The 25,904-nt window shown below is 37.6% G+C and overlaps 6 protein-coding genes across 6 annotated transcripts; 2 read left to right on the top strand and 4 right to left on the bottom strand.

Annotated features, from left to right (window-relative positions):
* LOC104759189 (thionin-like protein 2) lies at window positions 3-568 on the bottom strand (the record flags this gene model as incomplete). The annotated part of the gene is made up of 2 exons (XM_019238850.1): window positions 178-568; window positions 3-61 (listed from the first exon to the last, which is right to left on the bottom strand). Coding segments are annotated over exons 1-2 (390 nt in total), but the record flags the coding sequence as incomplete, so codon positions are not given.
* On the bottom strand, window positions 1,651-2,411 carry LOC104755538 (thionin-like protein 2). The gene is made up of 2 exons (XM_010477936.1): window positions 1,989-2,411; window positions 1,651-1,885 (listed from the first exon to the last, which is right to left on the bottom strand). Exons 1-2 carry the CDS (start codon window positions 2,317-2,319, stop codon window positions 1,824-1,826), a joined length of 393 nt encoding a protein of 130 aa, XP_010476238.1. The 5' UTR covers window positions 2,320-2,411; the 3' UTR covers window positions 1,651-1,823.
* LOC104759188 (thionin-like protein 2) lies at window positions 3,382-3,924 on the bottom strand. The gene is made up of 2 exons (XM_019238849.1): window positions 3,597-3,924; window positions 3,382-3,449 (listed from the first exon to the last, which is right to left on the bottom strand). Exons 1-2 carry the CDS (start codon window positions 3,910-3,912, stop codon window positions 3,382-3,384), a joined length of 384 nt encoding a protein of 127 aa, XP_019094394.1. The 5' UTR covers window positions 3,913-3,924.
* On the top strand, window positions 5,736-6,422 carry LOC104755537 (thionin-like protein 2). The gene is made up of 2 exons (XM_010477935.2): window positions 5,736-6,134; window positions 6,260-6,422. The coding sequence occupies exons 1-2, from the start codon at window positions 5,804-5,806 to the stop codon at window positions 6,319-6,321; spliced, it is 393 nt and encodes a 130-aa protein (XP_010476237.1). The 5' UTR covers window positions 5,736-5,803; the 3' UTR covers window positions 6,322-6,422.
* On the bottom strand, window positions 20,456-22,431 carry LOC104755536 (rRNA biogenesis protein rrp36). The gene is made up of 10 exons (XM_010477934.1): window positions 22,353-22,431; window positions 22,127-22,246; window positions 21,909-22,030; window positions 21,754-21,820; window positions 21,573-21,625; window positions 21,421-21,475; window positions 21,253-21,327; window positions 21,032-21,152; window positions 20,886-20,932; window positions 20,456-20,789 (listed from the first exon to the last, which is right to left on the bottom strand). Exons 2-10 carry the CDS (start codon window positions 22,229-22,231, stop codon window positions 20,694-20,696), a joined length of 741 nt encoding a protein of 246 aa, XP_010476236.1. The 5' UTR covers window positions 22,232-22,246; window positions 22,353-22,431; the 3' UTR covers window positions 20,456-20,693.
* Window positions 22,583-25,178, top strand: LOC104755535 (lysophospholipid acyltransferase 1). Its single transcript, XM_010477933.2, has 8 exons — window positions 22,583-22,989; window positions 23,082-23,137; window positions 23,371-23,591; window positions 23,698-24,106; window positions 24,227-24,312; window positions 24,402-24,465; window positions 24,553-24,671; window positions 24,769-25,178. The coding sequence occupies exons 1-8, from the start codon at window positions 22,685-22,687 to the stop codon at window positions 24,904-24,906; spliced, it is 1,398 nt and encodes a 465-aa protein (XP_010476235.1). The 5' UTR covers window positions 22,583-22,684; the 3' UTR covers window positions 24,907-25,178.

Here is a 25,904-nt window from a genome sequence, read left to right as displayed (position 1 = left end):
TAGTTCTTGGTGGAGCACTTGTCCGAGCATGAATCCACACAGTCCGCAACTTTTTCGACATCTGCTCATGCCACAAACAACAACAAACCAAACAATAATAAATCTTATGTTTATAAAATGTCAATAAACAAAAAGAAACCTAAAATCTTACGATAATACAAAAAGAAAAACACTTACTCGGATTTTGGATAGAAGAAAGGGAAACACAGTGATGAGCAGCACAACCGAGTTTGCAGTAGTAATCAGTATGATCGATTTCGTTTGTTGAAACCATCTGTGAAGGAGGAGAAGGCATTTGGGGAAAAATACAGGTCCCCACACACGTTAATGGACACCCCAAGAAACTTGGAAACGTCTTCTGGTAGAGACAACCCACAACACAACCACGGTAACAAGTTTTGAAAGGAGAAGGTGGAGGTGGAGCTTCAGCTTCTGCCTCAATCAGAATGTTCCCCATTACCATCACTATCATCATTGTCACAAACATCACCATTCTTTGGCTCTCCATCTTTTTTTTTCTAGTATATAGAGAATGAATTATAAAAGTTGATGAGGAAGTTGTGTGTTACTTGTGAATGTGGTGGTGGTAATCTGTGTTGTTATTGTTTGTTTATATAGATGGACTCTCGATTTGCTTTACTTAGTTATAACGGGTAATATATATTTTTTACAATTCATTTTCTCATTTGTAGATGATATATATATTGTTCCGTTAATGGCATAAAAATATGCATTAACATGAAACTTACAGCCTTTTTAATGCAGATATTTACTTAAATACATGAATCTGAATACAGCTGGGAGCCGAGAACAAATAGAGAAAGATACTTTTTTATTTTATTTTTTTTTGGTAATGATCAACAATTGTTTTCTTTGAAACCAAATAAACAATTTATTCTTATTTTCTGAATAAACAGCCGAATTTCAAAACAAAATATGAGAACAAAGACTAATCTTATATGTGCTTTTAAATTGTCAGGGCCGGGCTGTGTTTAAAAATTTGACAGAAAAACTTATATAAATCATGTGTAATAAAAATCTTTTCCGTAAGTCACACATGTTTGGTTATATTTCATATCTTGTTTGGTGGCATAACGACAAACTAGTAAAAAATAATATTAGTTGATAAACTATGCATGCTCTGAAAAGTTTATGTATATTTTTGACGATTTTTTTTTAAAAAGCTTTTTTGTACATATAAATTATATGATATAATCGTCTCGTTTAAAATTAAAAATAGTGTAGAATTATTTTCTGACATTTCTCATATAGTTACTTCCCTATAAGTTAATCATGTATAGGTGCATTACCGTATTATATATACAGTTAAAGAGTAGCTATTAAAGGTTTTAAACAGTATACTTATTGGGGTCTGTTGTGAGGTTTAGACCACGGTTTGATTAGTACATGTTCATAGATAAAGACTTAACATGTAAATAAATAAACATAGTCTGAATCTTTTACACATTGAAGTATCATGAAGCAGATGAGCTTAGGCACGTCGCAGGCGATTCCATGCTTACTTAAAACATTGAGGAGGGATGCACATCCATACACAGTCTTGTGGAAATTGGGATCGGGATGATCAAGAAGACAAGAATCAAGATGATGATCATGCAGTTAAAACCTTAGGCATTGCCCATAAAAGAAACAGAGAGCAGTAGGAAGAAAGGGCTTCTTTTTTTTTATATATATAATCAAAACCGATTTGCTTGCATTAATGTGACATAAATATTCATCGTGATTGATATAAACAACAAACTTAAACGGTTCATATCATCTTTATATCGTTACTTTATTACAATAAAAAAAAATTAGGATTATTAGTTCTTGGTGGAGCACTTGTCCGAGCATGAATCCACACAGTCCGCAACTTTTTCTACATCTGCTCATGCCACAAACAACAACAAACAAAACAATAAATCTTATGTTGATAAAATGTCAATAAACATAAAGAAAAATAAACCATCTGTGAAGAAAAAACTTACTTGGATTTTGGATAGAAGAAAGGGAAACACAGTGATGAGCAGCACAACCGAGTTTGCAGTAGTAATCAGTATGATCGATTTCGTTTGTTGAAACCATCTGTGAAGGAGGAGAAGGCATTTGGGGAAAAATACAGGTCCCCACACACGTTAATGGACACCCCAAGAAATTTGGAAACGTCTTCTGGTAGAGACAACCCACAACACAACCACGGTAACAAGTTTTGAAAGGAGAAGGTGGAGGTGGAGCTTCAGCTTCTGCCTCAATCAGAAGGTTTCCCATTACCATCACTATCATCATTGTCACAAACATCACCATTCTTTTGCTCTCCATCTTTTTTTTTTTTTCTAGTATATAGACAATGTATTATAAAAGTTGATGAAGAAGTCGTGTGTTACTTGTGAATGTGGTGGTGGTAATCTGTGTTGTTATTGTTTGTTTATATAGATGGACTCTTGATTTGTTTTACTTAGTTATAATGGGTAATGTTTACAATTCATTTCTTATGATATTGTTCCGTTAATGGCATATGCCATTAATGTAAAACTTACAGCCTTTTTAATGCAGATACTTACTTAAACACATGAATCTGAAGACAGCTGAGAGCCGGGGTAAACCCAAATATTGTCCATAAACAATTTATTCTTATTTTCTGAATAAACAGCCAAATTTCAAAACAAAATATGAGAACAAAGGACTAATCTTATAGGTGCCTCTAAATTGTCAAGGCCGGGCTGTGTTTAAAAATGTTGACAGAAAAAAACTATATAAATCATGTGTACTAAAAATCTTTTTCGTTAGTCACACATGTTTGGTTATATTTCATATCTTGTTTGGTGGCATAATGATAAAACTAGTAGAAAATAATATTGGTTGATAAACTATGCATGCTCTGAAAATTATATGTATATTTTTTTGACGATTTTGTCTCGTTTAAAATTAAAAATTGTGTAGAATTATTTCTGACATTTCTCATATAGTTACCTCCTTATAAGTTAATCATGTATAGGTGCATTACCGTATTATATCTACAGTTAAAGAGTAATTATTAAAGGTTTAAAACTGTATACTTATTGGGTTCTATTGTGAGGTTTAGACCACAGTTTGATGTAGGAAATGTTCATAGATAAAGACTCAACATTTAAAAAACAAAAAAAATGGTCGTAGATTCAGATCAAATATTACAGCTGGTGAATAGTTGTGTTCGGTTCACGTACAGTTTTATCGATTTATTTATCAAGAACCAAAATTAATTAAAGAAATAAATAATATTTATTTGACTTGCAAAAAGAAAAAACACTCATTTGGTTTGAATATCGCGTAAATCAATACATAATATGATTTGATTTTAATTAAAGTAAGATATATATATATATATATATATATATATATATATCAGTTTTTATTCTCCTTGGAGCATTTTTCTGAGCATGAATCCACACAGGTTGCAACTTTCTCCGCATCTGCCCGCATCACAAACAACAAACACAACCATAAATACAATCATCATATAAAAATGTTGTTGTGACCAATGACTAGATATGCATGAGATTAATGTAGAATGTTTATATATTTACCAAAAATTGTGAATGAAAAAAGTGAAAACTTACTAGGATTTTGGAGGGAAGAAAGAGAAACACAATGGTGAGTAGCACAACCGAGTTTGCAGAAGTAATCAGTATGATCGATTTTGTTTGTTAAACCCATAGTATGATAAGAAGGAGAAGGTGATGGTGGAGTAGGAACAAGACAAGTCAGAAGACATGTGAATGGACAAAAAATAGATTTTGGAAACGTCGTATGGGATTTACACACCATATGACATTTTGAGTAACAAACTTTAAAATGGCTAGTAGACTTAGCCTCTGACGTCTGAACCAGAAGGTATCCCATTAGTACCATCACTATCAAAATGTTGTTCATCATCAACGTCGCAACTCTTTTGCTCTCCATTTTTCTTAAGAATGTTATAAAACGTTGATGCTATTGTTATATATATATATATATATATATATATATATAATATTTATATATAGGGATTATATATATATATATATATATATATATAGGGATTACGTAATCTTCCGTATAAGTAAACACTTTTATAGTCAACAACACATCAAAGTGTAATTATTTTGATAATACGACAATTGACATCTATATTTTTTTCCCATTCCCATTCCGATTTGGATATCCCTATATATTAATAGAGGAACATTTTGGCAAAAAAGCTGAGGTGTCAGCATTACAGAGCTCAGGACACTTTTTCCTTTATTTGTTATCACTTTTTAAAATATTTACATTTATTTACTATTGTATTTTTCAAAAATACAATTAACACCCAAAATTAAATTTTTATATTATCTTTCTAACTTAATTATATCCTTTAATTATATTTTCAAAAAATCTTTAAAATGAATTTTAAGAATCCTTTATTCATATGATATAATAATATAAGATTAATATTTTAATAACTCTCACGAGTTAAATTTTAATTATTATACAATTTTTTTATATAGATATATACTACACAATCGAATTTTAAATATTTCAATTACCCATAAATATAATAGATTTTGTAAATAAAAATTACAGTAAAAATATTAAATAATTATTTTATACCGCACTATGTGCGGGTTGTTACCTAGTTATTCGTTAGAAACAAAAAGATTAAACGTATCGAGATTTCACCAAAGCGTACTAATTATGGGCCTACAAATGTCCCATGATATATTGTATTTCCACAAAAACTCAATGATACCGATAAAGGCGTCCGGACTGAAATCTACGTGACGAAAACCTCATATACTCAATTACGCATATAAAGTGTTTGTGTTTGCACACACGATAGAAACGAATATGACTTTTTTTTTTTCAGCAGAAACGAATATGACATAGTAACGACTTTGCTAAACATGTACGCATGCTGTGTTTTAACGTAACACATATTTTGGCTTAAACCTTCAGACATTCTTATTTTTGAATGATAAAAATTAATTCACTTTTTGTTATAGAGGGGGAATGTGATTCATCACTAAGGATTTGCTAATAGGACATGCAGATAAATGTTATTATTATTATTATTATTATTATTATTATTATTATTATTATTATTAGAAATAAAACGTTGATGCTATTGTTATTATAAGGAGGTAATTATATGAGAAATATCAGAAATAATTCTACACATTTTTAAACTTTAAACGAGACAAAATCGTCAAAAAATATACATAAAATTTGCAGAGCATGCATAGTGTATCAACTAATATTATTTTCTACTAGTTTTATCGTTATGCCACCAAACAAGATATGAAATATAACCAAACATGTGTGACTAACGAAAAAGATTTTTAGTACACATGATTTATATAGTTTTTTTTCTGTCAACATTTTTAAACACAGCCCGGCCCTGACAATTTCGAGGCACCTATAAGATTAGTCCTTTGTTCTCATGTATTTTGTTTTGAAATTTGGCTGTTTATTCAGAAAATAAGAATAAATTGTTTATGGACAATATTTGGGTTTACCCCGGCTCTCAGCTGTCTTCAGATTCATGTGTTTAAGTAAGTATCTGCATTAAAAAGGCTGTAAGTTTTACGTTAATGCCATTAACGGAACAATATCATCTTCAAATGAGAAATGAATTGTAAAAAATATATATTACCCATTATAACTAAGTAAAGCAAATCAAGAGTCTATCTATATAAACAAACATAAACAACACAGATTACCACCACCACATTCACAAGTAACACACAACTTCCTCATCAACTTTTATAATACATTCTCTATATACTAGAAAAGAAAGAAAAAAAAGATGGAGAGCCAAAGAATGGTGATGGTTGTGACAATGATGATAGTGATGGTAATGGGAAACCTTCTGATTGAGGCAGAAGCTGAAGCTCCACCTCCACCTTCTCCTTTCAAAACTTGTTACCGTGGTTCTGTTGTGGGTTGTCTCTACCAGAAGACGTTTCCAAATTTCTTGGGGTGTCCATTAACGTGTATGGGGACCTGTATCTTTCCCCAAATGCCTTCTCCTCCTTCACAGATGGTTTCAACAAACGAAATCGATCATACTGATTACTACTGCAAACTCGGTTGTGCTGCTCATCACTGTGTTTCCCTTTCTTCTATCCAAAATCCAAGTAAGTTTTTTCTTTTTGTATTATCATAAGATATTGGGTTTTTTTTTTCTTTTTCTTTTTGTTTATTGACATTTTATCAACATAAGATTTATTGTTTTGTTTGTTATTGTTTGTGGCATGAGCAGATATAGAAAAAGTTGCGGACTGTGTGGATTCATGCTCGGACAAGTGCTCCACCAAGAACTAATAATCCTAGTTTTTTTTTTTTTAATTGTAATAAAGTAATGATCTAAAAAATGATATGAACCGTTTAAGTTTGTTGTTTGTATCGATCACGATGAAAATATATGTCACATTAATGCATGCAAATCGGTTATGATTATATATATTAAGAAAATAAAATTCTTTCTTCCTACTGCTCTCTGTTTCTTTTATAGGCAGAGCCTAAGTTTATAATTAAAATACATTAATCAGCAAACAGTATACATATAGGGCACACAACAAGAACAAGAACAGCAACAAAAAAGTTTTCCTCAAAACATTCACTTTCTCCGGCTTTCCCTCTTCACTGCGTCATCATCATCTTGATCATCCCGATCCCAATTTCCACTAGACTGAGTATGGCTTTGCATCCCTCCTCGACGTTTTAACTAAGCATGGAATCGCCTGCGGCTGCGATGTGCCTAAGTTATCTGCTTCATGATACTTCAATGTGTAAAAGATTCAGACTATGTTTATTTATTTAAATGTTAAGTCTTTATCTATGAATATGTACTACATCAAACCGTGGTTTAAACCTCACAACAGACCCCCAATAAGTATACAATTTTAAACCTTTAATAACTACTCTTTAACTGTATATATAATACCGTAATGCACCTATGCATGATTAACTTATAGGGAGGTAACTATATGAGAAATGTCAGAAAATAATTCTACACAATTTTTAATTTTAAACGAGACGATTATATCATATAATTTATGTGTGCAAAAAGGTTCTTTTTATAATAAAAAAAAAATCGTCAAAAATATACACAAATTTTTCAGAGCATGCATAGAGTTTATCAACTAATATTATTTTCAAGAAAAATACTTAGGTTCACCCCTAGGGGTCTCTTCATTCACCCACTCTCCTTTCAACCAATCAAAAACTTCTATCTAATATTTCATTTAAAAAATAAATCAAAATAAAATTAAAAGCAAAAAAATTAAGGGAACAAATTCTGTATACTTTTAATTAAAGACAGTTAAATATTGGCTAGGTTTAGATTTTAAAATTAGAACAAAATTATGTGTCAGTTTGGGTTTACAAATGAAGTGGTTAGGGTATAGATTTTACAATTAAAACAAAATTATATGTCGGTTTGGGTTTACAAATAAGATGATTAGGGTTTGATTTTACAATTAGAACGAAATTATATGTCGGTTTGGGTTTATAAGTGAGATGGTTAGGGTTTAAATCTTATAATTAAAACAAAATTAATATCGGTTTGAGTTTACAAATGAGATGGTTAAGGTTTAGATTTTATAATTAGAAAGAAATTATATGTTGGTTTGGGTTTACAAGTGAGATGGTTAGGGTTTACAAGTGAGATGGTTAGGGTATAAATTTTATAATTAGAATGAAATTATATGTCAGTTTGGGTTTACAAGTGAGATGGTTAGGAGTTAGATTTTACAATTAGAAAGAAATTATATATTAGTTTAGATTTATAAAAGAGCGGTTTAAGTTTTAAATTTTATAATAATGCATACAAATTTTATTTTCAGTTTTATTGTTATGCCACCAAACAAGATATGAAATATAACCAAACATGTGTGGCTAACGCAAAAATATTTTTATTACACATGATTTATAAAGTTTTTTTCTGTCAACATTTTCAAACACTGCCCAGCCCTGACAATTTAGAGGTACATATAAGATTAGTCTTTGTTCTCATATTTTGTTTTGAAATTTGGCTGTTTATTCATCAGAAAATAAGAATAAATTGTTTATTTGGTTTCAAATAAAACAATTGTGGATCATTACCAAAGTAAAAAAAAAAATAAAAAAAATTGTTTTCTCTATTTGTTCTCGGCTCACAGTTGTACAGATTCATGTATTTTAAGTAAATATCTGCATTAAAAAGGCTGTAAGTTTCATGTAAATGCATATTTCTATGCCATTAACGGAACAATATCATCTTCAATTGTGAAATGAATTGTAAGAAATATATATTACCCATTATAACTAAGTAAAGCAAATCAAGAGTCCATCTATATAAACAAACAATAACAACACAGATTACCACCACCACATTCACAAGTAACACACAACTTCCTCATCAATTTTTTTTTTATAACTCAGGAGTGATCCTAATCTTCCTAAACCTAAATACTAATCTCCTGGAGCCGGGGAAAACCATGTTAAATTTCGAACTACCGTGGTCAATGCTACTCGAACCTAGGTGACGGGACTTTTCTCCTTTTACCTTCTGGTTGAGTCAGAAGCTAAAGCTCCACCTCCATTTTCTCATCATTTCAAAATTTGTTACCGTGGTTGTGTCGTGGGTAACAAATTTTGAAAGGATGGGAAGATGGAGCTTGAGCTCCACCTCCATTTCTCATTACTGTTCCAAGCAATGCTAATAAGTGGGTGTCACTTGAGACCTCAGACAGATTTTATGCTTAATCAGGTGCTTCACAGGAAGACTCGCTTGAGTTTTTACCATCTGCTTTGGTTTTCTGTAACTTTAGCAGACATAAGGCCACTTATGTGCAATAAATAAATAGTTTTTATATATTTATTGTATTAAAGTAACGATCTAAAAAATGATATGAACCGTTTAAGTTTGTTGTTTGCAGTGTTAGAAAGCGGTCTAGGCGGCCGCCTAGGCGCCATCTAGGCGCTAGGCGCCGTCTAGGCGCTAGGCGCTCAGCAGGCGCCTACATAACCGCCTAAACCGCTTAAAATTACATTAATTTAATTTTAATATTTATTTTTGATTTTTAACTATATATATTTAAATTATTAAGTTTTATATCTATATACGTAATTATAAATGTTTATATGTTGTTAATATAATTTAAATAAATGTATTTTTCTTAATTTTGTATATAATTTATATTTATTTTTATTTTTCTAACATATATTTATACATAATTTTATATATATAATGTTTTATGTTGTAAACGCCTAAACCGCCTAAAAACCGTCTAGGCCCCGATTAGGCGTTCTAGGCGCTAGGCGCTGGATCACCGCTCAGATACCGCCTAGCGCTTTCTTGAACACTGGTTGTTTGTATCAATCACGATGAATTATTATGTCACATTAATGCATGCAAATCGGTTATGATTATATATTAAAAAAAAAATACTCTTTCTTCTACTGCTCTCTGTATCTTTTATGGGCAATGCCTAAGGTCCAAATGGTGACTGCGGTGTTGGTTGTGTGGAAAAGCGGTACGGTTCAACTGCGGTTCGTGCGGGAGAAATATATTTGCGCGACAAGTGCGGTTTGTACAAAATAAGCGGTACAGAATAATGTTTGATTGGTGAAAAAACTACTTGCGGTGCGGATTATATATATATATATATATATTTAATAATTAATTAATTTTTTCCTTATTAATAAATAAACAAAAACAGATATTTATAAACCACTAATACAAAAATTAATCAAAATATAATTATATATTATAAATAAACACTAAAAATAAATATATCATATTAATATATATTTATAGATTTAAACATTTTCTTTATTACTAGTGAAATAGTATTTTCATTTATTATTTATGAACCTAAAAATCCAAAATTTATTTATGAATTTATTATTTATCATGTAATTTTTTGTTCATTAAAATAATAAAAATATATTTAAAAAATAACTGATTTATGTATGATTTTAACAATTTATATGATAAACATGTTTAACATAGAGACATTTGTTAAAATATAATACGTTGATTGTTATTCCTTTTATTAATCATTATTAATCATAAATTAAATACATAAAAACTTACTGTAGCTTGACAACAAAAAAACTTATTTGTAGCGTTTTTTTAAACAAAATGAAACAACCCGATCTTTTTTTTTTAATAATTAAATACAATGTAAACAATTATGCAGCCTATACTACTAAATTAAACCAATAACAACCAGTACACACAGCAGAAACATACCAACCATACAATAACAATCCTAAGCATTCTATCGATCAACCTATCATATCTTTAGCCAAGGTTCCATCCTAAACAATATAACAAACATCAACAACACACAAACGAGACCCTAGTTCATCCTCCTCTTCATCGCCATGATTCCACGTCACATACCTGCACACCACAAACAACAATTGAGATGCGTAAGTATTATCATAAATACTTAGTGAGGCCGTCCTCCCATCTACTAGGTTATACACACAAGCATTTGAGAACCCCCAAGTCTAAGCAAGCAAACAAACACAAGCAATACATCAAACCAGGAAAAACAAGTCTCGGTTGAGACTGGTATCGACCGATGCTACAAGAGAGTGTCGACCGATGCTCCACAAACAGTGTCGACCGATGCCACAAGAGAGTGTCGACCGATGCTCCACAAACAGTGTCGACCGATGCTCCACCCAAGGTGTCGATCGATGCCTCTTCTGCAGACACGATCTGCGCGAATCCGAACGACGAACTTCCGATTCAATCCACCCCGAAATCGTCTTAAACTCACCCAAATGCCTCAGAAATCACTGGGAATCACGAAAAACAAAGAACCCAAGCAAGCAAACACCACAAAAGACAAGGAAACAGCCAAAACAAGAGAGATCTCATGCTTAGATCAACCATGGTCAAGCACTCACCTCAAAATACAGAAGGAAAAGGTCGAAGAACAGTAGAGCAACTCCTTAGGAAGCTTCTCCTTCGTTCCCAGCAACAGAAAACTCAAGAATAGCCAGCAATCTCACTAAATCTCTCTTAGGAATCTCAAGAACACACTTTTCTCCCTTTTTCTCTCCAAAAACACAAAACGGCGACAGAGGAAAAAGACTAAACCCTCATTTTGTCGATTTCCCCTTTAAATACCCGGTTAAACCACTAACCAAACCATCCCAATCGAAAAATCGCGAATTAAATCAAACCGGTCGAACCCAGAAATTAGTGGTGTCGATCGATGCCACTAGGGTGTCGATCGACACTCCTCCCAAAATCACAAAATCTGGTTCGCGGATGTTACAATTCTCCCCCACCAATAAGGATTCGTCCTCGAATCCCGCAACACCGTCCATCCGTCAAGAACCTCCGTGCCATCGTCAACACGGCCCGCACGTCCTCCGACCGGACTAAATACCGTCAGCCAAGGTTTCCCGTGCACTGTCGCAACAGCCCGCACACCTCCGACTGAACCATGAGGTCTCCCTCTAGTCAATATACTCACATCCTAGACATTATTTGCTCACAACTCAGTGCTTCCCCCGTCCGTGGTCGCAACCAACGAATCATGCCGGCTCGCTATCAGGCCAACCGCCTTAAGCTACGGCATCCAGGAAGTCACTCACACACACACTCCCCCCGCTCTCAGGTCGCAACCTTCGAGTCATACCGGCTCACTGCCAGGCCACAGCCTACAGCTACGGTATCCAGGGAGTCTCACACGCCCACTCCCCCCGCTCTCGGGTCGCAACCCTCGAGACATACCGGCTCACTGCCGAGCCACGGCTCACAGCTACGGTATCCAGGGAGTCTCAAAATCCCGCTCTAAGGTCGTCACCCTAAAGCGCGCTCACGGATCGTCATCCGAAGCAAACATACCACTCCCACTCTCTGGCCACAAAGTCCATTGAGCTATCGGTATCACATGAGTTGGGCTCACACTATCCTGAGCAAATAAGTCCGATGTCAACGAGTATCTCCCGACTAGATCTACCTCAACACTTTCCATTTCTGGAAACTTCTATTTTTAGAAACTTTCCATTTATAGCAATCTTCTATTTATGGAAACTTTCCATTTATAGACTCCCGTGCTATTTCCTTTCCAGTGATTTTTCACAAATTCCAAAACCAAAGAACTCCAACTTTTATTAGAACCTCAAATGCAATAATCGTTTACAACTCCAAATGAAAATACATAATGAAAGAAAGAATACATAAGCTAAAACTAAGCGCCGGAATGGACACCCGGTCCTCCCTTCGGCTGCGCTGCAACCTCCATCATCTGCCTCCTCTTAGGACAGAAAGGCCTGATATGCCCTTCCTCCCCGCAATGATAACACACTCGACGGTACTCCTGCGAATCACCTCCCCTGGCCCCGCTTGCCGACACGTGATCCATGCTCCCGCTCCCATAACCTCTCTGGCCACCTTGGTTCGCCACTGTCGTCTCTTCCCGCTTCCTTTTACGCCTTTGCTCCAACTGCCTATCCTTGTTTGGAATGCTCTGCTCCAATGTCTCCTCTGAACGAACCGCTGGACTGACCACCACTAACTGTGACCTCAAGTCATCCTCTATCCCAGCTGCAACCTCAACCAGCTCCGCCCTCGTGGCATAGCTCCTCACTCTGCACCGAGTCCTCAAATCATCTCGCAAAGCCAGCAAGAACCTCCGCACCTGAGCCGACTCTGGCTCCCAAGCCCGGCCTGCATACCCCACAAGCCGACTGAACTCTGCATCCAGTTCCCGCACTGTACGGTCCCCCTGAGTCAAACCCAAGAACCGTGCCTCCATACGATCAAGAGCCTCCTGAGGAAAATACTTGGAGTTAAACTCCCCCACAAAATCTCCCCAAGACATACCCCGCTGCACCCTCCGTGCTGTCACCGACCTCCACCACACACGAGCATCTCCTGACAAGTAAAACACTGCCAGATCCACCCTGTACCGGTCGGGACACCTAAGCGAAAGGAAAATATCCTCCATCCGCTCTCTCCACTCATCCGCTACACTCGGATCGGTACTTCCTGAGAAATACCCTGCTCCCACATGCCGCAGCTGCTCCATCATCCGCACATACTGAGCATCCACTACCTCGGCCCCCGGCTGCACACCTGCCTGCAAACCCACCACAGGCTGCACCGCTGGACCCTGCCCACCACCCACGGGCGGCACTACCGGATCCTGCCCACCAACCACTGGCGGCACAACTGCTGGAAGTCGCTGCAAAACCTGAGCTAGCAAGTCCATCAAGACATCCTCCCTGCCTGGAGCACCTCCCGCTGCAACCCCCACACCCGGGGCAACACCGTGACCGACACCGGGCCCATCCGCCCTGCCGTCACCCAAACCAGCCTGGTCTCCAGACACACTAGGATGAACCTGTGACTCCGCCACCTCCTCACTGGCCATGCTCTGGGTCACACTCACACTGGCCTCAGGAACCTGACCTCGTCCCCGACCCCGACCACGACCACGCCCACGACCACGACCGCGACCAACAGCATCCTCACCCCTAACCATCTGTATCATCCAAGAACAGAAGGCTAAGCAAACAATAATTCTAATACACAAGAAACACAACTCACCGTGGAATCACAACCAGGCTCGAAGAGGATGTTCTAGGACTTCATGCCACACACAATTGCCAATCACACAATCAATTATAGCATGTAATCCTAAACATCAACAGCAAAAGCACAATGAACCCTAGACCTAGAACCGTAAGGGCTCTGATACCAAATTGAAACAACCCTTCCCGTTTTTTTTTTTTTTTAAAACCTTAATTTACTAGTGGTCCCATACCCACTAACATCCTAACATCAATCAATAACAGCGGATAACCAAATAAAACAAATTCCATTAAACCAAAAGAATTCCAACATTCAAATCCAATAACCAATAACATCAATCAAATAAAGAGATAACCAACAACTAACATCCTACAATGTTCCTTTGACTTAATCTAGCAACCTAACAACAGCTAGACCACAATCAATCAAGTCTCTAGAACATCCTCCTCCTCATAGCCCTTGATTCCACGATCACACTTTTCCTTTACCTGCACACCACAAACAACAATTGAGATGCGTAAGTATTATCATAAATACTTAGTGAGGCCGTCCTCCCATCTACTAGGTTATACACACAAGCATTTGAGAACCCCCAAGTCTAAGCAAGCAAACAAACACAAGCAATACATCAAACCAGGAAAAACAAGTCTCGGTTGAGACTGGTATCGACCGATGCTACAAGAGAGTGTCGACCGATGCTCCACAAACAGTGTCGACCGATGCCACAAGAGAGTGTCGACCGATGCTCCACAAACAGTGTCGACCGATGCTCCACCCAAGGTGTCGATCGATGCCTCTTCTGCAGACACGATCTGCGCGAATCCGAACAACGAACTTCTGATTCAATCCACCCCGAAATCGTCTTAAACTCACCCAAATGCCTCAGAAATCACTGGGAATCACGAAAAACAAAGAACACAAACTAGCAAACACCACAAAAGACAAGGAAACAGCCAAAACAAGAGAGATCTCATGCTTAGATCAACCATGGTCAAGCACTCACCTCAAAATACAGAAGGAAAAAGGTCGAAGAACAGTAGAGCAACTCTTTAGGAAGCTTCTCCTTCGTTCCCAGCAACAGAAAACTCAAGAATAGCCAGCAATCTCACTAAATCTCTCTTAGGAAACTCAAGAACACACTTTTCTCCCTTTTTCTCTCAAAAACACAAACGGCGACAGAGGAAAAAGACTAAACCCTTATTTTGTCGATTTCCCCTTTAAATACCCGGTTAAACCACTAACCAAACCATCCCAATCAAAAAATCGCGAATTAAAACAAACCGGTCGAACCCAGAAATTAGTGGTGTCGATCGATGCCACTAGGGTGTCGATCGACACTCCTCCCAAAATCACAAAATCTGGTTCGCGGATGTTACAATTCTCCCCCACCAATAAGGATTCGTCCTCGAATCCCGCAACACTGTCCATCTGTCAAGGACCTCCGTGCCACCGTCAACACGGTCTGCACGTCCTCCGACCAGACTGAACACCGTCAGCCAAGGTTTCCCGTGCAACTGTCGCAACAGCCCGCACACCTCCGACTGAACCACGAGGTCTCCCTCTAGTCAATATACTCACATCAAAGACACTATTTGCTCACAACTCAGTGCTTCCCCCGTCCGTGGTCGCAACCAACGAATCATGCCGGCTCGCTATCAGGCCAACCGCCTTAAGCTACGGCATCCAGGAAGTCACTCACACACACACTCCCCCCGCTCTCAGGTCGCAACCTTCGAGTCATACCGGCTCACTGCCAGGCCACAGCCTACAGCTACGGTATCCAGGGAGTCTCACACGCCCACTCCCCCCGCTCTCGGGTCGCAACCCTCGAGACATACCGGCTCACTGCCGAGCCACGGCTCACAGCTACGGTATCCAGGGAGTCTCACAATCCCGCTCTAAGGTCGTCACCCTAAAGCGCGCTCACGGATCGTCATCCGAAGCAAACATACCACTCCCACTCTCTGGCCACAAAGTCCATTGAGCTATCGGTATCACATGATTTGGGCCCACACAATCCTGAGCAAATAAGTCCGATGTCAACGAGTATCTCCCGACTAGATCTACCTCAACACTTTCCATTTCTGGAAACTTCTATTTTTAGAAACTTTCCATTTATAGCAACCTTCTATTTATGGAAACTTTCCATTTATAGACTCCCGTGCTATTTCCTTTCCAGTGATTTTTCACAAATCCCAAAACCAAAGAACTCCAACTTTTATTAGAACCTCAAATGCAATAATCGTTTACAACTCCAAATGAAAATACATAATGAAAGAAAGAATACATAAGCTAAAACTAAGCGCCGGAATGGACACCCGGTCCTCCCTTCGGCTGCGCTGCAACCTCCATCATCTGCCTCCTCTTAGGACAGAAAGGCCTGATATGCCCTTCCTCCCCGCAATGATAACACACTCGACGGTACTCCTGCGAATCACCTCCCCTGGCCCCGCTTGCCGACACGTGATCCATGCTCCCGCTCCCATAACCTCTCTGGCCACCTTGGTTCGCCACTGTCGTCTCTTCCCGCTTCCTTTTACGCCTTTGCTCCAACTGCCTATCCTTGTTTGGAATGCTCTGCTCCAATGTCTCCTCTGAACGAACCGCTGGACTGACCACCACTAACTGTGACCTCAAGTCATCCTCTATCCCAGCTGCAACCTCAACCAGCTCCGCCCTCGTGGCATAGCTCCTCACTCTGCACCGAGTCCTCAAATCATCTCGCAAAGCCAGCAAGAACCTCCGCACCTGAGCTGACTCTGGCTCCCAAGCCCGGCCTGCATACCCCACAAGCCGACTGAACTCTGCATCCAGTTCCCGCACTGTACGGTCCCCCTGAGTCAAACCCAAGAACCGTGCCTCCATACGATCAAGAGCCTCCTGAGGAAAATACTTGGAGTTAAACTCCCCCACAAAATCTCCCCAAGACATACCCCGCTGCACCCTCCGTGCTGTCACCGACCTCCACCACACACGAGCATCTCCTGACAAGTAAAACACTGCCAGATCCACCCTGTACCGGTCGGGACACCTAAGCGAAAGGAAAATATCCTCCATCCGCTCTCTCCACTCATCCGCTACACTCGGATCGGTACTTCCTGAGAAATACCCGGCTCCCACATGCCGCAGCTGCTCCATCATCCGCACATACTGTGCATCCACTACCTCGGCCCCCGGCTGCACACCTGCCTGCAAACCCGCCACAGGCTGCACCGCTGGACCCTGCCCACCACCCACTGGCGGCACTATCGGATCCTGCCCACCATCCACTGGCAGCACTACTGGATCCTGCCCACCAACCACTGGCCGCACAACTGCTGGAAGTCGCTGCAAAACCTGAGCTAGCAAGTCCATCAAGACATCCTCCCTGCCTGGAGCACCTCCCGCTGCAACCCCCACACCCGGGGCAACACCGTGACCGACACCGGGCCCATCCGCCCTGCCGTCACCCAAACCAGCCTGGTCTCCAGACACACTAGGATGAACCTGTGACTCCGCCACCTCCTCACTGGCCATGCTCTGGGTCACACTCACACTGGCCTCAGGAACCTGACCTCGTCCCCGACCCCGACCACGACCACGCCCACGACCACGACCGCGACCAACAGCATCCTCACCCCTAACCATCTGTATCATCCAAGAACAGAAGGCTAAGCAAACAATAATTCTAATACACAAGAAACACAACTCACCGTGGAATCACAATCAGGCTCGAAGAGGATGTTCTAGGACTTCATGCCACACACAATTGCCAATCACACAATCAATTATAGCATGTAATCCTAAACATCAACAGCAAAAGCACAATGAACCCTAGACCTAGAACCGTAAGGGCTCTGATACCAAATTGAAACAACCCTTCCCGTTTTTTTTTTTTTAATACCTTAATTTACTAGTGGTCCCATACCCACTAACATCCTAACATCAATCAATAACCGCGGATAATCAAATAAAACAAATTCCATTAAACCAAAAGAATTCCAACATTCAAATCCAATAACCAATAACATCAATCAAATAAAGAGATAACCAACAACTAACATCCTACAATGTTCCTTTGACTTAATCTAGCAACCTAACAACAGCTAGACCACAATCAATCAAGTCTCTAGAACATCCTCCTCCTCATAGCCCTTGATTCCACGATCACACTTTTCCTTTACCTGCACACCACAAACAACAATTGAGATGCGTAAGTATTATCATAAATACTTAGTGAGGCCGTCCTCCCATCTACTAGGTTATACACACAAGCATTTGAGAACCCCCAAGTCTAAGCAAGCAAACAAACACAAGCAATACATCAAACCAGGAAAAACAAGTCTCGGTTGAGACTGGTATCGACCGATGCTACAAGAGAGTGTCGACCGATGCTCCACAAACAGTGTCGACCGATGCCACAAGAGAGTGTCGACCGATGCTCCACAAACAGTGTCGACCGATGCTCCACCCAAGGTGTCGATCGATGCCTCTTCTGCAGACACGATCTGCGCGAATCCGAACAACGAACTTCCGATTCAATCCACCCCGAAATCGTCTTAAACTCACCCAAATGCCTCAGAAATCACTGGGAATCACGAAAAACAAAGAACCCAAGCAAGCAAACACCACAAAAGACAAGGAAACAGCCAAAACAAGAGAGATCTCATGCTTAGATCAACCATGGTCAAGCACTCACCTCAAAATACAGAAGGAAAAAGGTCGAAGAACAGTAGAGCAACTCTTTAGGAAGCTTCTCCTTCGTTCCCAGCAACAGAAAACTCAAGAATAGCCAGCAATCTCACTTAGGAAACACAAGAACACACTTTTCTCCCTTTTCCTCTCAAAAACACAAACGGCGACAGAGGAAAAAGACTAAACCCTTATTTTGTCGATTTCCCCTTTAAATACCCGGTTAAACCACTAACCAAACCATCCCAATCAAAAAATCGCGAATTAAAACAAACCGGTCGAACCCAGAAATTAGTGGTGTCGATCGATGCCACTAGGGTGTCGATCGACACTCCTCCCAAAATCACAAAATCTGGTTCGCGGATGTTACACAAACCGCTGGGTAATTGATAGTCATGAAAACAAGTGCGGTCCGTTTGTTAATAACACTCCTTGAAAAACGCATACATGACTTTTTCACTTTTTAAGAAAAACGCTAATGACAACTTTTTTTTGTGAATGGTGTATAAAACAGTTTTTTGAATAACGCACTTAGAAAACCGCAATTACTATGTTTCCATTCAAGGCCTAAGTTTAGAATTAAAACTAGATTAGGACCCGCGGTATACCGCGGGGCAAAATTATTTATAATTAAAATATTAAAATTATAAATTGTATTTGTTGGTTAAATATGTTATAATTATATAATAATTATTAAATAAACCATATAATACCGCAATAAAAATTATTTTTTATATAAAATTTATTGAAATTTAATTACATATGTCTATTCTCTGATACTGACAGTATTAACAAAATAATGAAATGATGTTTTACCCGTGTAACACCGAATTACTGATATTTTTCAATTTATATAAATATTGATAAAACCTGTTCCGCTATATAAACCCGTCCGAAGATATTTTAACTCACACTATATCATCTTAACTTTTAATATTTATTGTGTATCTACGGTATAATATTTATCATATTTAACTTTTTAAAAGTTTTAATATTTTCATATTTAACCTTTTAAAAATCTTTAAAATAAAGAACCGGAATAAACCAAATAATAGTTTTTAAAGTTTAAATGCCTGATAAATTAAGGGTCTACTCATTTGTATTCAGAATTATTTTGGCAATTGAGAATATCATTAATGTCATAGTTATTTCAATGTGATTTTCTGGAAATTTTGTCTACAAATTCATTTTCCGGAAATTTTGTCTAGATTATTAGCAAAAGAGTATATTTTTGCGGATCCTATGAAATTTTGGACCTCGTTTTGTCTACAACCTAAATAAATAGAGGCTCTTAAATTATAAATTATTAAGAGGTCCATAAAATACTAAGAAGTCCATATAAAATGGCTAGAGGGACAGAATTAATTGCATTAGTAGCATTAATTGCAAAAACTTTCCTTATTAGTATTTTTGAGCAAAAATTGCTGCAAATATGAGTATAGATACATTAATCAGAAAACAATAATATACATATAGAGCACAAGAACAAGAACAAAAACAGCAACAAATTTTTTTTCCTCAAAACATTCACTTTCTCCGGCTTTAATTTCCCTCTTCACTGCATCATCATCATCTTGATCATCCCAATCCCAATTTCCACAAGACTGTGTATGGCTTTGCATCCTTCCTCAGCGTTTTAACTATGCATGGAATCGCCTGTGATGTGCCTAAGTTCATCTGCTTCATGATACTTCAATGTGTAAAAGATTCAGACTTTTCGTTTGTTATATACTTCTCTGTCAAATTCAAATCATTGCTCACTCCCAATTGTAAAATTTTCCCCAATTTATTTAAAATCATGAGATTTCTGTATTTTTAACTAAAAAAAATATTCCAATCCTAAAATGTTGTCAATATGAGACTATGAGTGGATTTTCAAATCACTTTGATTTCATTAGATTTTCTTGAATCCATGACTGTCATAGGATTTATTATTTCAAATTAAACAAATCACTTAAAATGTGTGATGGAATACACCTCCTAAAATCTAATTATACAATCATTTTAGAATCTAGAAATTACTATCTTGACATTGAGAATACAGAGATTTTTATATCTTATGTTTATGGCACAAAATTGTGCATTAACCTAACATGTGCATACGTATTTGTTTATACTTCTTCATTTTACATACATGAATAGATATGTCATATGTTCGTAAACAGACATTATATTATGTCTAAGTAGTAATATATATATCTACAGATTCATCAAATAAATCGTTGGATACTATATCCGTTCATGCTTAAAAATTATAATTAGAAAAAAAAAACATTAAACAATTGATTAAAGTAAGAAAAAGTAAAGTATATGAACCCTCTGATGGCTCTACAGTCTCTCGTCTCTTAACAGAGCCGACGACAAACTAAAAGGTTATAATACTGCATTTGTCTTTCAATTCAGTAATCACAAATAGCACCACAAAATTGTCACGGATTGATGAGAGCGATCGGTCTGATAGCAAAACTGCCTCTCACTATTCCTCTGATCGACGGTAGGGAATGTACCTATGATCCTTAGTTGCATTCTTCTTCCTCCGTTTGTCAAGATACGATGAAAGCTTCCCAGATTCCTGGATTGTAATCAAAACAAAAAACTGATTCAGTGATTCCGTTTTTATATACAAACACTTTAAATATTTGTGAAGTCAAAAACTGATTTTACATACCTTGAGACTGTTGTACTTTTCGACGAGTGTTTGCTTTCGGATTTCCGCTGTATAAGTAGAAAGAAAACAATTCAGTAAAACTGTTGGCAAGTTAAAAAAAAAACTCAAAACATGGGACATTTTGAGTAAAAAGACTCCGGACATACATTTTTTGAGATAGTAAGGCTTTTTCCCTTCTTTCGCAGCTTCTCGTTCTCGCTTTTTGTGTTCTGTTAGTATCGCTGCTCCCTTGTTCTTTGTTGATGGTTCATATTTCAACATTTTCTCCTGAGGTATATATAACAGACAAAAAAAGGTGAGGAAACAAAAGAATGATCAGAGAGTTTTTTAAATTAACAGAGGAGGAGGCAAAGAAAGGATCACTCACAACATAAGTTAACTCGTTCTTCAATTTGTTGGCCTCTTCTGGATTCTTTGTTTTCTTTAGCTGCTTTTTCAATTCCTGTTTTAAGAACCCCCCAAAATATCAAACAAAAAGTCTCGCAGAAAATTGCAAGAACTTCTTTCAGAATGAAGCGTGAATCAATCAAAATACCTCTCTTTCTACAGGAAGTTTATCCTCAAAGAAGAAATTGTATCGCTTCTTAAACCTACAAAAGATACAGAACTTATATGTTCACTCAAACAAGAACAAGAAGCATATTATAAGTAAAATAACTAATGTCATGTTGACAAGAGAAAACATACCCGTCAAGGTCAAGTCTTCCACCCAATGAAACAAAGCGAGGATCACGAGGTTCCTGAATGCAAACAAAGAAACTCTTTTAACAAAAAAAAAACTCAACAATTCTACACCCACAAGATCAAACACTTGGAGAGATAGAACAAATAAAGAGAAAAAATAGAGATTCAAAATTTTCTCAATTACCTTCTTTGGAACATGAATCACTTCTCTATAACGACTCACAGGCTTTTTAGAACACAACTCCACTGGTCTAATTCATCACAAATGAAAAACTCAAGATTAACAAAACATAACCAACAAGAAGGTAAACAAGAACAAAAGGGAAACAATGCGTGTACCTGTTTTTGTTAGCACGACCCGTTTTCTTCACTTGATTTGGTTTCCTTGGAACTGGCTTAGACCCATCAGCTCGCAACTTATGTATTTCCTCAAATGTCAACTCTTTCTCTGTTTCTTCTTCCTATACTCCCCCATTCAACATTCAAAATTCAAAATCAACAAACAAGAATGTCTAAAGTTTCATCAACAAATACTCTTATTATATTAAGTTACTAACCTCCTCATCTGAAGAAGACACAGATGAACACGAAAGGTCTTCTTCATCACTGTCCTCAAACACTATCCTACTCGAGCTCGCTTCAAACTTACCAGCTCCCGTCATGTCTAATCCCTGAACCTAATCAATAAAGAACACAGCTTTTTTTTAGCACTCCCTAAGAAACAAACTCAACCCATACCACATCTAGTGCCTTCAAATCGAAACAGAGTAAAAAAAAACTTACTTGAACAGAGGAACCTGTAGAATCAAGCAACGACGGCTAAAGAAGGAGGACGATAACAGAACTGTTAATGAGAGATTGTAAGATGCGGAAAAAGGAAATTAGGGTTTTTATATTAAACCGATGGTTTTTAATTTTCAATCTGGTTTTTAAAATTGAACCGACCGGTTTATTATTGGTGAATTTGATACCTTTCGTTATAAACAAAGAAGCGAACAAGCACACGACACGACACGACCGGATCCATATAGCCTCGGCGGCGAGAGAGATCAGAGAGCTTCTCTTCCCCCTTCCCGGAGAAACTCGGTTCGAGTTAAAAAAAAAAAAAAAAAGCCATGGAATGGGTGGATATGAGTTCCATGGCTGCTTCGATCGGAGTATCAGTGGCCGTTCTCCGTTTCCTACTCTGTTTCGTGGCCACGATCCCTGTTTCATTCGCTTGGCGAATCGTTCCGAGTGGAATCGGTAAACACTTGTACGCTGCAGCTTCAGGTGCTTTACTCTCTTACCTTTCGTTTGGATTCTCCTCAAACCTTCACTTCCTTGTTCCGATGACGATCGGTTATGCTTCAATGGCGGTTTATAGACCTAAGTGTGGAATCATCACTTTCTTCCTCGGTTTCGCTTATCTTATTGGCTGGTACTACTCAAAAATCTCAAATTTTTCTTATTTGCTATGATTTAGATTGTTGAACAAAAGCCTGATTTAGTTATGTTACAATTTGGTGATAGTCATGTGTTTTACATGAGTGGAGATGCTTGGAAAGAAGGAGGAATCGACTCTACTGGTAACTCTCCTCATCTTATGATTCACTGATGAAGTTGTTGTTGGTGAATTCTGATTAATCTCTTTGTTACATTCACGTAAATAAGTTGAATTGGGTTTATATTGAATCAAAGTTTCTTCCTTTATGCTTTGGATGCTCTTGTTTTCACGAGTTAGGTGATGAATTTGGTCTTGAGTAGTAATGTTTAGTAGCTTTTTAAACTGGCTTTTTATTTTTTGTTTGGGATGTATTAGGAGCGTTAATGGTGTTAACGCTGAAAGTGATCTCGTGTGCGATGAATTACAATGATGGGATGTTGAAGGAGGAAGGTCTACGTGAAGCTCAGAAGAAACACCGATTGATTCAGATGCCGTCTTTGATTGAGTACTTTGGTTACTGCCTCTGTTGCGGTAGCCATTTTGCTGGTCCCGTTTATGAAACGAAAGATTATCTTGAATGGACCGAAGGGAAAGGGGTAAGCTTCTTCTTCTTCTTCTTGTGATCTTTTGTGTTTATCAAGAAAACATTGGAATTTTTATAGACTAGACTGTAAATTTGTAAACATTGGTGGTGCTTTTCAGATTTGGGATACTTCAGATAAAAGAAAGCAGCCATCTCCTTTCGGAGCTACAGTCAGAGCTATTTTTCAAGCTGGAATCTGCATGGCTTTGTATCTCTATTTAGTACCTCAATACCCGTTAACTCGGTTCACTGAACCCGTGTACCAAGAATGGGGATTCTTGAGAAAGTTTAGTTACCAATACATGGCTGGATTCACTGCCCGTTGGAAGTATTACTTCATCTGGTCAATTTCAGAGGCTTCAATTATCATCTCTGGTTTGGGTTTCAGTGGTTGGACTAATGATGCTTCACCAAAGCCTAAATGGGACCGTGCCAAGAACGTAGACATTCTCGGTGTCGAACTAGCTAAGAGTGCGGTTCAGATTCCGCTTGTATGGAACATACAAGTCAGCACATGGCTCCGTCACTGTAAGTAGTTTTCTGATACTTGAAGATTCATAAAAAGGCAGACAATTTCGGTTGATCTGTGAAACTTAGTTTATTGTGAGTGACTATCCAATCCACTTATTCATGTTGTTTACAATGCAGATGTGTATGAGAGACTTGTCCAGAATGGGAAGAAAGCAGGTTTCTTCCAGTTACTAGCTACACAAACTGTCAGTGCGGTTTGGCATGTGAGTTCTTTATTCTTCATCTATTCTCTTCGTGTTCTTTCCAATTCTAAAGCTGGAAACTAACTAATCGAATCCAATGCAATTTGCAGGGACTCTATCCTGGCTATATGATGTTCTTTGTTCAATCAGCTCTGATGATTGCTGGCTCACGGGGTGATATACAATTCTCCCAGTTTCACTCTTTTGCTAATGGCATTAGCATATATCCTCTTGTTGATCTAACTCTGTTTTATGTTGCAGTTATTTACCGGTGGCAACAAGCCATCAGTCCGCAAATGGCAATGTTGAGAAAAGGCATGGTGTTCATAAACTTCCTTTACACAGTTTTGGTTCTCAACTACTCAGCCGTCGGTTTCATGGTAATTTACAAACTCTTTTCTCTCCTATCACATTGATCGATCACTCTTTAATGCCTTATTTTTAAAACCATTGTTTGTTAATTGTAATCTCTCTTAGGTGTTAAGCTTGCACGAAACACTCACTGCCTATGGGAGCGTATATTACATTGGAACAATCTTACCTGTTGTATTGATCCTCCTCAGTTACGTTGTTCCTGCAAAACCCTCCAGACCAAAACCACGCAAAGAAGAATAACACTCTTCTCTTCTCTCCCTTGTAACGGTAAGTAACGTTTCCCGCTGTTTCCTTCTTCTTCTGTAACAGTGGAAACAAACCGATCCGGTTCTTGTTTCTCTCTGATTTTTATCACCGATTTTTTTTTTTTTTTTCGATTTGTGTTGTTGCTTATAAATTCTGATTTCTTCATAGTTTTTTTTAATTGATATTGGATATTCAATTATATATACAACAAGTACAAAAATATGTAACTGTAAATTGCAAATGTGAAAATAGTAGTATTGTTTATGTTTGATGTTTTATTCTTCTTTTTACGTTAATAGGAATATTAATTATCCATCAAAGTATCCCCCACTAAACAAATCGCAATTCTTCGAGACATATTTTTCTCAATTGACGGCAGCTTTTTTCCCCCAAAAAGACAACCAAAAAAAAGGACAAGACGGTTAAAAGAAAAACTAAAAAAGGCTACTCACTACATATTTTAAATATGTTTGATCTTTTTCTCGAAAATGTGAATCTATAAAAGTTGAAAGATTTAATCGTAACAGTTTTTGTAATAACTATGTGTAATGATTCTTTTTTCATAACACATCGTTGAATTTAACGATGATTCTTTAAAAATATGTATATTTGACCAACTTTAATTTTGAAATTTAGAAAATTCATTCTATATATGAAGGCTTCGCAGAAGTTCGAATGTAAGAGAAATAGCTTTTTAACACAAAAAAAAAAAAAAAGCAATAGCTATCGTTTTGGTCTTCCAAGAGCAAACTCTATGTATATTTTTACAATTTAGTATCAAAACATTTGATTTGAATTTGTGTATGAAAGAAACTGGGTTTATATCCAAACTTCATGTTAGGGCATGTACATCGGCATATATTGACACCGTCCCACCTAATAAAAATTTTAAATTTAAATCAAAAATAATGAAAAATGGAAGAAACGTATCTAGAATTGGGACGTATTTTGGTTCGTCCGTCCTAACACGTGGCGGCGTGTAATAAGTTGCT

The sequence above is a fragment of the Camelina sativa genome, chromosome 17 (genome assembly GCF_000633955.1).
Source record: "Camelina sativa cultivar DH55 chromosome 17, Cs, whole genome shotgun sequence".
Taxonomy (NCBI): domain Eukaryota; kingdom Viridiplantae; phylum Streptophyta; class Magnoliopsida; order Brassicales; family Brassicaceae; genus Camelina; species Camelina sativa.
The sequence above is the reverse complement of the archived record's forward strand: the minus strand, read 5'-3'. Positions and strand labels throughout refer to the sequence as shown.